This window comes from Myotis davidii, unplaced genomic scaffold (genome assembly GCF_000327345.1).
Source record: "Myotis davidii unplaced genomic scaffold, ASM32734v1 scaffold1765, whole genome shotgun sequence".
NCBI classification, from domain to species: domain Eukaryota; kingdom Metazoa; phylum Chordata; class Mammalia; order Chiroptera; family Vespertilionidae; genus Myotis; species Myotis davidii.
In genome coordinates, this window is record NW_006296231.1 from 6,200 (window position 1) to 17,887 (window position 11,688).

At 47.5% G+C, this 11,688-nt stretch overlaps 2 protein-coding genes across 2 annotated transcripts in view; one reads left to right on the plus strand and one right to left on the minus strand.

The window, feature by feature from the left end:
• The window catches only part of LOC102759982 (HLA class I histocompatibility antigen, B-14 alpha chain), a 5,656-nt gene extending 5,329 nt beyond the window's left edge, over positions 1–327 (plus strand). The window contains exon 3 of the mRNA XM_015568812.1: positions 283–327. Coding sequence (XP_015424298.1) covers positions 283–327 — 45 coding nt within the window. The remainder of the gene's footprint in view (positions 1–282) is intronic.
• Positions 328–6,531: 6,204 nt separating this feature from the next.
• Positions 6,532–11,688, minus strand: part of NLRP11 (NLR family, pyrin domain containing 11) — a 19,253-nt gene continuing 14,096 nt past the window's right edge. The window contains exons 5-7 of the mRNA XM_015568813.1: positions 8,247–8,417; positions 7,827–7,997; positions 6,532–6,613 (exon numbers count right to left, since the gene is read on the minus strand). Of these exons, the coding sequence (XP_015424299.1) occupies positions 6,532–6,613; positions 7,827–7,997; positions 8,247–8,417 (424 nt within the window). The remainder of the gene's footprint in view (positions 6,614–7,826; positions 7,998–8,246; positions 8,418–11,688) is intronic.

Here is an 11,688-nt window from a genome sequence, read left to right on the forward strand (position 1 = left end):
CTATTTCCTTATAGTTGTAGAATTTCCACTCAGCCAGCCTTCCTGTAGTTCTGGGTGATGTCCATTTTGTCTTGTAGTTGTATTTTTGAAATTGTTGTCAGAGGCAGCAATTTCCGGTGTTTACCTATGCCGCCATCTTGATTTCTTCTCGATAAATCTTTAGGGGAAATAATATGAAACCAACATAAACCAAAGAAAAACAAGGCAAGTATGAATAGCATGCGAGATACTGTTAGAAGTGTGTAGACGTGTGGACACAATGTCCATGATACCCCAACCCAGGAGCCCCTGTGGTTGCCTCAGCCCCACCCTCAACTAATACCCTAGACCCTGACCCCGACTCAGACTCATCCCTGCCAGGGCCACCCTGGCAGACCGTGGTCCAGGAGCCTAGGAAGGACTGCAGACCATGTCCCGGATGCGGTTGGAGGGACCGGTGTGTAGTCGGGTGGCCAGGGACCCACAAAGGAGGCTGCGTGTCTCCCAGCAGCTCTGTGGGTCTGAGTCCTGGGCTGGTCCTTCCCGCCACCCCCTCCGGGAAGGCTTCTTGGGTCGCCCTGTGCCCCGTGGGGCCCCTCACGTCCCGGGCGCTGTGTCCCCAGAGGCGGCGGTTTCTGAGAGCTCTGTGCGCTGTGCTGTCTCCATGGAAGCGCAGGGGACAGGCCTGCGCTGAGCAATAGCGAGTCCCAGAGACATGGGCAGGTGACTCAGAGCAGGAGCCTCTCCATGTGGAGGGGAAGGGGCTTCTCTCACCAACAGAGTCACCTCCTCCCCAAGTCGCCACGCGCCTGGGGGCCGCCCTCCTCTCAGTCTCACAGCTGGAGGCCTGTTGGAGAGGCCGCGGCTTGAGAAATTCAGCAAAGGGGGCTGGGCCCTCCCCATCACTCTCGTTACTCCTTGGTGCTCTGAGCTACAAGATCTTTCTCCCAAATTGAAATGAGACTCTGATGTGACTATGTTCATTGTTTGCCATGAATCCTTGATGGGTAAATTAAAGAAGAAAATCCTAAAGTTTGAAAGGAAATGGATGGAAACACTGAGAGCTTTGCAGGTCCTGTGTGTTTGTAGTGCTGAGCCTGTCTCAGGTGGGACGGGAGGGGCTATGAGCATGGAGTGACTCCGGGGCCTGTGCCTGGTCAGTGCTCAGTGCATCGTGAGCTTTGATGTGGTCACTCCTTGGCTGGGTCACCTAACCTTGTCCCTCAGTGGAACCCTGTCCCACCAGGACCTGTGGTCACAGGGACTCACATCCCCCAGGCCTTGTCACGTGTCCTAATGCAGTGCATCTCCAGGACCCTGGACAGCGAGGCCTTCCTGGGGCAGGTCAGCCTGGGCTCAGACCCTGGTCCCGCCCCCCACCCTGATCTCCTGGGTGTTTGTTGTTTCTTGGATTTTGTAGATATTATGCCTGTTACTGTTTTCATGTGTAGGTTATGGTCTCACTGTCTGGGTGCCCCCCTCTGAGAGAACAGGGTACATGTTCCCTGTCATTGTCCCACAGGGCTCCTGCCTCCTTGTAGGGCCGTGTTCTCCCCTGTCAGCCCCTCCCTGCTGCTCCTGAGGGGCCCTGGAACTCCTGGGTTCGTGAAATCACAGTTGAGATGATAAATATGTAGAAATCATCAATAATGATCCTTATTCAATAATCATTTCATCAATACCATTTATCATATAAAATCCACAACAGTCAATGTGAAATGAATGTTACCCTGGGAGATGTTAAAGGAAATTCCTAATCTATGGAGGTTAATAAAGTTACATGAAATTATTGAGGAAATATGCTTCCCTTTGAGCAATGCAGCTGTTGAAAGAAGTCTCTCTTTTTTAAGAAATATTGAAGATTTTATGTAAATTTAATCTCAGGGTGGATATGAGCAATACCCGCCTTCCATGGGCACATGTCTGGTGTCCTGCGTCAGTGGAGAGGTTATTTTCTAGAGGAAGATAAACACATTGCAGAATGAAGGGTTGTTTTACCCATTGTCTGTATGTTTAGTCCATTCCTATTTCTGTGAGACTCTGGCATGTTACAGAGAAAACCGAGGTAGGAGCTTGGTTTTCAGTGAGTTGCTTCTCAAACCTGCATGTTTTTACACGGCTGATCCTCTAATTTGGCGGATGGGATGGATACACCCTGTGAGACAGTGTGGAAGGTGCCAGGTATAGAGGTGCCCCTTGGGTTTCTAGTTCATCACTGAAATGTAGACACGGGGTTCTGCTCCCACTCGGGGTGTAACACGGGAGAGGCTGTGAGGGTGGAGTGTGCTCGGGGCCTGTGCTCAAGTGGTGGGCTTTGACATGGTCACTCCTCAACTGGGTCACCTCTCTGCTCCTCTGACCTTGTCCCTCAGTGTTCCGTGTCCCACCAGGACCTGTGCTCACAGGGACACACAGGCCTTGTCACTTGTTCGAATGAATCACATCTCCAGGCCCCTCGTCATCCGAGGCTCAGGTCGGTGTCAGTCCCTCAGAACCTCTCTTCTGGGTGTTTGTTGTTTCTTTGCTTTTGTGGATATGATGCCTGTTACTGTGTTTGTGTAGGTGTTTTGGTCTCATTCTCTGAGTGTCCCCGTCTGACAGTATCAGGGCTCATTTTTGCCGTCTTTGTCCCGCAGGCCCAGGGGTCCCTGCACACAGGACTCTGGTTAGAGAGATGCATTTCAGGCTCCTCCTGCTCTTGTCTCCTTCTAGGGCCTGAAGGTTCCAACGCTCTGATCAGCTTGGTCTTCCTGGGGACCAGCCCCCACCCTGACTCTCTCCAAGACCCTCAGCCAATAGCCATCTCAGCCGCGTCCCAAAGACACTTGGCACTCACGATATGCCAGGGTTTTAGGAGCTCAGTGCCAGGAGCCAGGGGCAAAGAACAGACACTTTCTCAGATCCATTAATTGCAACAGTGTCCCAATAATTGAAGATGCTGGCACCTTACTAGAGTCCCACCTACTCTTGAACACTGTGTCCAATCCATCGTCCTCTGAGGATGGTTACATGGCCCGGACCCTTACAAAAATTGCCCAACAGTTGTAGTCAGAGGAGAAATTGAATTCAGCCCTCATGTGATATTGCTGCCCACCTCCCAGCATTGAGAATGACAGAGTCAGACAAAACCAATTGTTCACAAGAATGTGGACTCGTTCTGTCTCATATATTCCTGTTGGGAAAGTGCGTTGTTCCAAACCTGGTGGAAAATGCATTGGCCGCACTCCCTGCACCTGGAGACTGAGAGCAGGATGGGGTGTCGGGGGGAGTCAGAGGCAGACCGTCCCCAACAGGATGACAGGAGATCACACATGGGACGAGGGAGAGAGTGAAAGGCTCAGAAGGACAGATGGACGGAACAGAGAGATGCCTGTTGGCAAAGTGTGTAAAAAGAGAACCCCTACCCATGTGCTTGTTCTCCAGAAAGAGATTTTCAGCCCTCGTGTACCTCAAACCACCCAACTTGCATGATGGCTCCCTGTCACTGGTTGGGCACTCCTACCGTGTCCCCCAGTGCTTCCCAATGCGGTGCCACACATGGGCTGTCACAGCCGGGAAAGTTATTCAAGATGCCAACTCTCCACCTCCCCTTTGAAAGAAATAATAAAAGGAGAGGATTTAATGAGATCACACAGATCTCACATATCTTGGAATTCAGGGGGAAGTTGCTCTGCCCCATGGGACACCTGTACATTCCTGAGCAGAGATGGGTGAGATAAGGGAAGCAATTCCATTGGAGGGTAAGGAAATCGGGATGAAGCAGTTGATGTAGAAACACAAAGGTGGGAATGGAACCTGAGAGTTTCTGCTCAAGGGACGCTGAGGGGTACCTGTTGGCAACCCTCCCTGTACAGGAGTGAAGGGACCACAGGTCTCCAATTCAATTAGTGACTCCACAAGGCCCCTTCATAGAAGGGAACGTTTTCCCGATGCATTGTGACATTTTATTACTTTACAGGATGCGTTTCTTACTCTTGTGGACATTGTAGGAGTTTTATAGAGAAAGTGTTTGACTCCATCAAGTCCCAAAACCATAACTCGTTTTCCTGCATCCCAGCCGCGACCGGAATTCCTGCCCAACACATTGTAGGGAGGGCAGGATGGAGGCAGGTCCTCAGAATGGTGGCTGAGTTCTTCTCGAGTCTGGAGAGATTAAATGCCAAGGCAGGTCAGGCAGCCGCAGGACGGACCGAGAAAGACTTACGTCCCCCAGATTACAACTGACTTCCCTGCCTTCCTTCTTTGCCCAAGACTGGTCCGTGACGTGCAGGTGGGAGTTTCTGTTTGTTACCGTCGTGAACAACGTCATGGTTTCTGCGTTCATATCCTTTATGTCGAGCCTGAGAAAATACCGAGGGAGAATTCTGTTAATCCTCCGTGATCTGGTTCGGCTTTGTGGCCTCAAGGACCCTTTTCCCCATATGTCATTCTTCGGGCATTCTTGGGAATCTTCAATGTGGACTCTGAGGGAAAAAAAGACTGTTTTCTAGACTAAAAACTCTCATTCTGGCAGCAGACGGAGTGGTCTCCATTAGCATTGGATCAAGAGGCAAGAATTCCATTGGAAGAAGAGTTTAAATTAATACTAGCCACTGACACTGTGGAACTCAATAATCAATACTTCCCATGCATGTAGCATTGCATGGTCACCACAAATGATACCATCAATAATTTATTGATTATGACATGGAGGGTCATAGTTTTTAAATTAAAATATGATTACATGCATAGGGGAAATAGTCAATAAGATCGTTAATAACTATGGATGCTGCGGGGGGGGGGGACCAGACTTTTCGGGGGGATCACTTGGTGAATTATACAAATGTCTAACCACTGTGATGTACGCCGGAAACCCATATAATCTTAAACTATAATTGAAAAATAAAAATAAAAACTCTGTGTGTTTACATGATTAGAGAATGGAGGAACTCTTACTCCAGCGCCATGATCATAGCATTTGATTCAATTTCTTTAAAGCGAGGAGGGGGGTTGGGAGGCACATTCCTTTCCTTGTGCCCTCTCTGTATGTAAACGTCCCAATTAGCAGGTAAGTACTGACAACCTATAACACTTGAAACAATGCTCATTTCTTTCATTCATTGCTTAAAAGTTAAATTTATTGGAGTGACATCTTCTATAAGGAAAGCTCAGCGACCAAACAGCAGAACGACCAGAAGGACCAGTCGACCAGTCACTATGACATGCACTGACCACCGGGGGACAAATGCTCAATACAGGAACTGCCCCCTGGTGGTCAGTGTGCTACCGCAGTGGGAGCACCGCTCGGTGGGCTGGAGCACAGCTGAGCAGGATGAGTGGCACTCCCACAGTGGTCTGATCCCCATAGGCCACACACCCCAACCAGTGCATGAATCCCATGCACCAGGCATCTAAGTGGTTAATAAGTTCATATGGGTTTCAAGTGTACATTTCTATGACCCATGATCTGTATGTTGCATTGGGTGCCCACCACCCAAAGTCAGATAATCCTTCGCCATGTATTTTGCCGCTTTTACCCTTTACAATCCCTACCCCCTTCCCTCTGTTAACCAAAACCCTGTTACTCAACATCACTGATCATGAAGACAATGCAAATAAAGGAGAAACCACAACAAAACATCACCTCACACCTGTCAGAAAGGCTCTCCTCAATAAATACACAAACAACAAGCGCTGGTAAGGATGTGGAGAAAAAGCAACCCTTGTGCACTGTTGTGGGGGAGTGCAAGTTGGTGTAGCCATTATGGAACACGGTTTGGAAGTTCCTTGAAACATTAAAAATAGAACTACCATATGACCCAGCAAGTCCACTTCTGGGTATATACTTGAAAGAAATTAAATTATATCTTGAAGAGCTATTTCATGTTCATTATAGCATTATTTACAACTAGAGGCCTATTACACGAAATTCGTGCACTTGGTGGGGGAGTCCCTCAGCACTGTGCCCTTTCACATTCTGGAGACCTTAGGGCATAGCTGACTGATGTCTTAGGCCCTCTCCCCCTGGGCATAAGCCAGCAATCTGACATCCTTAGCGCTGCTATGGAGGTGGGAGAGGCTACTACCACCGCCCCGCTGTGCTCGCCAGCTGTGAGCCTGACTTATGGCTGAGCGGCGCTCCCCTGTGGGAGTGCACTGACTACCAGGGGCAGCCCCTGCATTGAGTGTCTGCCCCCTCGTGGTCAGTACCCGTCATAGCGACCGGTCATTCCGCTGTTTGGTTGATTTGCATATTAGCCTTTTAGTATATAGGATGGCCAAGACATGGAAACAGCCTAAGTAATGAGGATTATAGTAGACTAGACAATACATATTGTAGACTAGAAATTTGCTAAGAGGAAACCTCACCCTTTGAATCAGCATGTATGGATCTGGAGAGTATTATGCTAAATGAAATAAGCCAGGCAGAGAAACACAAATCCCATATGATGCCACTTATGTAAATGAACAAATAAACAGACAAAATACAAACAGAAGTGTGGATACATGGAACAGACTGACAGATCTCAGAGGGGAAGGAAGAGGGGGGACTGGAGAAAGAAGGTGAAGAGATTAGCCAAAGGATATATACGCGTCATAGCCCATGGTCATAGACAACAGTATGGTGATGGCCAGAGGGGATGGGGGCTGAAGGCTGCAAGGAGTTGGTTAAAGGTAGGGAAAATGGGGACATCTGTAATAGTGTCAATAATAATAATGAAGTAAAAAAATTGCTAAGAGTAGATCTTAAAAATTCTCACACCCACACCAGTGGTGACTAAGTGATGGGATGGATATGTTAACTATTTATATCATGGTCATCAATTCAAATAAATTCATATATCAAGTCATTATACCATATTCCATGTCCATGACACCCTGGTAAACCTGGAGGGGAAATAATATGGAACCAACACAAACCAAAGGAAAACAAGGCAAGTAGGAATAGCATGCGAGATATTGTCAGTAGTGTGTAGATGTGTGGACACAATGTTTATAGAAATGGTGGTTGGTGACCTCCAAGATGGTTTTCAATGGTCTTCACGCCCTTGAGTGGAGGTGGCATTGGGAGTGCTCCGAACCAATAGGCAAAAATGAGGCGATGCCATTCCCTTTATCCAAGAGTAGGTAAGAGAGTTACTTCTGTCTGGCTAACAAACTCTACTGCCTTGCAGAATTTTAAATTTTTCTTTCTCAATTCTTACTAAAGGATAATGACTTGAGAGAAAGAAGGGAGGGAGGGGGGAGAAAGGGGGGAGAGGAGAGGGAGAGAGAGAGATAGAGAGAGAGAGAGAGAGAGAGAGAAACATTGATCTTTTGCCTCCTGTAGGTGCCCGGACCATAGACTGAACCCACAACCTAGGCATGTACCCTGAGCACAGATCACACCTATAACCTTTTGGTGTACGCGATGATGGTCTAGCCAACTGAGTCACCAGTCAGAGTCCAAGGTTACTTTTTACTCCCATTGACTGGGTCCTAGCTCTAAGGATTCTACATATATTTTTTTAATTGATTTTTGTTGATTTCAGAGCGAAAGGGGGAAGAGAGTGATAGAAACATCAGTGATGAGAGAGAATTATTGATCAGCTGCCTCCTGCACTCCCCCTTCTGAGGATTGAGGTCGCAACCCAGGCATGTGCCCTTGACCGAAATTGAACCTGGGACCTTCAGGTCGCAGGCCAATGCTCTATCCACTGAGCCAAACCAGCTTGGGCTACACATATTTTCAATATCCCAACAGAGAAGACCATTCTGCTCATTTTCTAGGTATAGACGCTGCCACAGCAGCTGCCATCCCCTGTACTCCCTGGACCATCTCATCACAGAATTGTCCCAGTCGCCAAGGAGGACAGAGTCCCACTCACCCGACTGTCTGAAGGACACAATCTGGGTGTCCCAAGCCCTCCAGAAGTTGCACAATTCCTTCGTCGCCCAACTTGTTTCCAAGCAGATTGATTTTTTTCAGAGTTTTGCTGCTGATGAGGACGGAGGCGAGGGATGCGCAGCAGGCACTGGTTAACATGCACTCTTCCAGCCTGTGAGGAGGGACGCACACGGGAGCTGGGCCCAGTCCTTGGAGAGCCGAGGTGGCCTGAGCACGCGGGTAAGGACTAGTGCCCCGAACACCTCCCTCCCAAGTTGTGCACTAAAGAATGTGCCCATCGAGCGCCATTCCGAACACCAGACCAATACATCCGAGTTTCCACTTCCCCTTTCCCCTAGTACTTATCCCTTCAGCCCTTCCCAAGTCTACACAGGAGCTCCCTCTCCACCCAGGGACCTACCCGATGTTCTCCAACTTGCAGTTTGGATGTTTCATAGCACCACACAGCAGCTCCATTCCCGCATCCCCGACGTTATTGCTCCCAAGCTCCAGGCTCTTCAGGTTGGGGTTGTTTTCCAGAGCACAGACCATGTATTCACAGGCCTTAGCTGTGAAAAAGCAGCCGGATATCCTGCAGAGAGAGAGAGAGATGAGCCGGAATCATGACCGCCCGTCTCAAAGGTTCTCAGAGCATGAAGTGGTGAGTGTCCTTGAACCTCCCTCATGATGTCCATGAAGAAGGGACTCCCTAGAGACAAAGTAACCTATAACCTATTCTAAGCATCCCGAAGCACCTGTTAGAAAGACTATATGCACCTCTATGTCCACAGCAGCATTATGTACCATAGCCAAGATCTGGAAACTAGCCCTAGCACCCCTCAGTAGACGAGTGGATAAAAAAGTTGTGGCACATTAACTCCTACCATTTGCAACAGCATGGATGGACCTGGAGAGCCTTATGCTAAGCGAAATAAGTTAGTTGGAGAAAGATAAATATCACGTGATCTCACTCATTTGTGAAATATAACGAACAACATAAACTGTTGAACAGATACAGATCCAAAGACAGAGAAGCATCGACCAGACCATCAAACCTGAGGGAAGGCAGGGAAGGGGTGGGGAGGGGGAATAGATCAACCACAGGACTTGTATGCATGCATATAAGCATAACCAATGGACACAGACACTAGGGGTTGAGGGCGTGAGCGGGGGGAAGAGCAATGGGGAGAATAAGGACACATATGTAATTTCTTAATCAATCAATCAATCAGTAAGTTGTGGCATATTTACACAATGGAATTCCACGTGGCAGTAAAAAGGAAGGGGATTTTACCTTTTGCAACAGCATGGATGGACCTGGAGATTAGGATGCCAAATGAAATAAGCCAGTCAGAGAAAGACAAGTACCACATGGTCTCACTTACATGTGGAATCGAATGAACAAAATTGACGAACAAAATAGAAGCAGAGCCATGGATGTGGGGAACATACTGACAAATGTCAAAGTGGAGGGGGAAGAGGGATTCATAAAAGAAGGTGAATGGCTTAGCCAAAGAACATATATGCATCACCCATAGACACAGGCACGCATGTGGTGATGGCCAGAGGGGAGGGGTGGCAGGGACTGGGTAGATGGGGGCAACGTGGGAAAGTGGGAACATCTGCAATAGTGTGAACAATAAAAATAAAAGTAAAAGAACAGTCAGGTAATATTCGCAGTTCTAACTGAATATCAACTCAGCTCCTATCATGATTTTATAAACAGGGAAATAGACAGAACATTGTAAGCATTTTGTATATATTTTTATTGATTTCAGAGAGGAAGGGAGAGGGAGAGAAAGATCGAAACATCAATGATAAGAATCATTGATCGGCTGCCTCCTTCACATCCCCTACTGGGGATCAAGCCTACAACCCAAGCATGTGCCCTGACTGGGAATCGAACCATGATCTCCTGGTTCATAGGTTGATGCTCAACCACTGAGCGACACCAGCTGGGCTGTAACAATTTTTGTCTGAAGACTCAGATACCAAAATTTTTTTAAATTACAGTGGACATTCAATCATCTGTATCCATTTCCAGCGTACAGCATAGTTGCTAGACAATTATGTGATTGATGAAGTGATCAGATACCATTTCTAATCTGTGTTTTTGTGATGCTAGACTTGAGCTCCAAGGTGTTGTTCTCGGCAAGCTCTTTTGATGCTCATTATTCTACCTTCCCTACTCATGTCCACAACCAACATCATTGCCTGGCTGCTGTTGGCCCATTGGTCAGAGCCTCAGCCCATGCAGCAAAGGGTTGAGGGTTCCATTCCCAGTCAAGGGCATGTAACTGAGCTGCAGGTTCCATGACTGGCATGTGCTGGAGACAACCAATGTGTCTCTCTCACATCAATCTCTGTCTCTTTCTCTCTCCCCTGCCCTCCTTGCCTCCCTTCCACTCTGTAAATAGTAACGGGGGTAAAAATCCTCAGGTGAGGAGTCACAACAGTAAAACAAGACAACTCCCATCCCCAAACCCTTTTGCAGAAGCCACATGGCCGTCCAAGGAAGACCACAGTGGTGGCAAGACTCACTCCAGCTCTTGAACCGAACAGGTTGGGAACACCAGGGACATCATCAGCACCAGCACTCCGTTATCTCGTATGTTATTCACGCTCACATCCAGATGCTTCAGAGTTTCGGTGAGGACGAGACTTCTCGAGATTAAGCTTAAGGAACGTAATGTAAGACAACAGAAGAGCAACCTGTGGGGAATCAGAAAAGGAAAAAGAAGGAGGAGGAAGAGGAGGAGGAGGAGAAGGAGGAGGAGGAGGAGGAGGAAGAAGAGGAGGAGGAGGAGAAGAAGAAGAAGAAGATTCTGAGTCAATAACGCAGTTTAACCACCTGAGATATTCTATAATTAATGGTGGTAATGGTTCTAGGACTCTGAGCATATGGAAAGACCATTAGAATGTATACCTTATCATTATTGCTTGTTAATTGTCACCTGAGGATATTTTTTTCATTGATTTTCTTTTAGTATTTAAAGTATTACAAATAATAGTACATATGTCTCCTTTTTCCCCCTTTGATCTCCCCCCAGCCTCCCCTACCCCCTGCAAATGCCCTCCCCCTCTGCCTGCTCCCCAGTGTCTGTGTCCATTAGTTATGCTTATGTGCATGCATACAAAGTGAGACGCTGGAAGGGAGAGGGAGGGAGAGAGAGAAGCATGGATTGGTTGCCTTCTGCATGCATTCCTACTGGGGCCTGGAATCAAACCTGTAACTCAAGTAGGTGCCCTTGACTGGGATTTGAATCCAAGACCTTTCCGTGCCCAGGCCAGTACTCTAACCACTGTAGACACCAGCCAGGGCTGAATGTCAACTGTAAATGGGTGCATATTATGGTACGTGAATCAAATCTCAAATCTGTCCGAAAAAATCAAACAGGAAATAAATCATGAAGATGACATCCTGAGGTGACATTACACCTATTGGGAGTGTCAGTACTGAGCCAATAACTTCTGACCCTTTTTTGAACAGAAGTAAACTAAGTAATACTGGCAATTACTTACTAGGCTCCTCGGGGACCAGAGAGATCCTAGCATAACGAGGCTTTGAAGACAGTTGTATATATATTTTGAAACTTGGAGTTAGAAAGAAGAGCATGTATTACCCTCTCTCCTTAAATCACTGAGCGAGACCATTAAGTCTAAATTACAGAGCAAGGGGCTAGAGCCTTAGGGTGTCACACTTGGAGAGATTAAGTCTAAAACAGAGCTAGGGGCTAGAGCCTTAGGGTGTCACACTTGGAGAGATAATCAGCTTGATTACAAGCTTGAATGCCTTTATGAAATGTTTATCATTTTTTAAAAATGCACCTGAGGGTATGGTTTTATTGAGAGAGAGAGAGAGA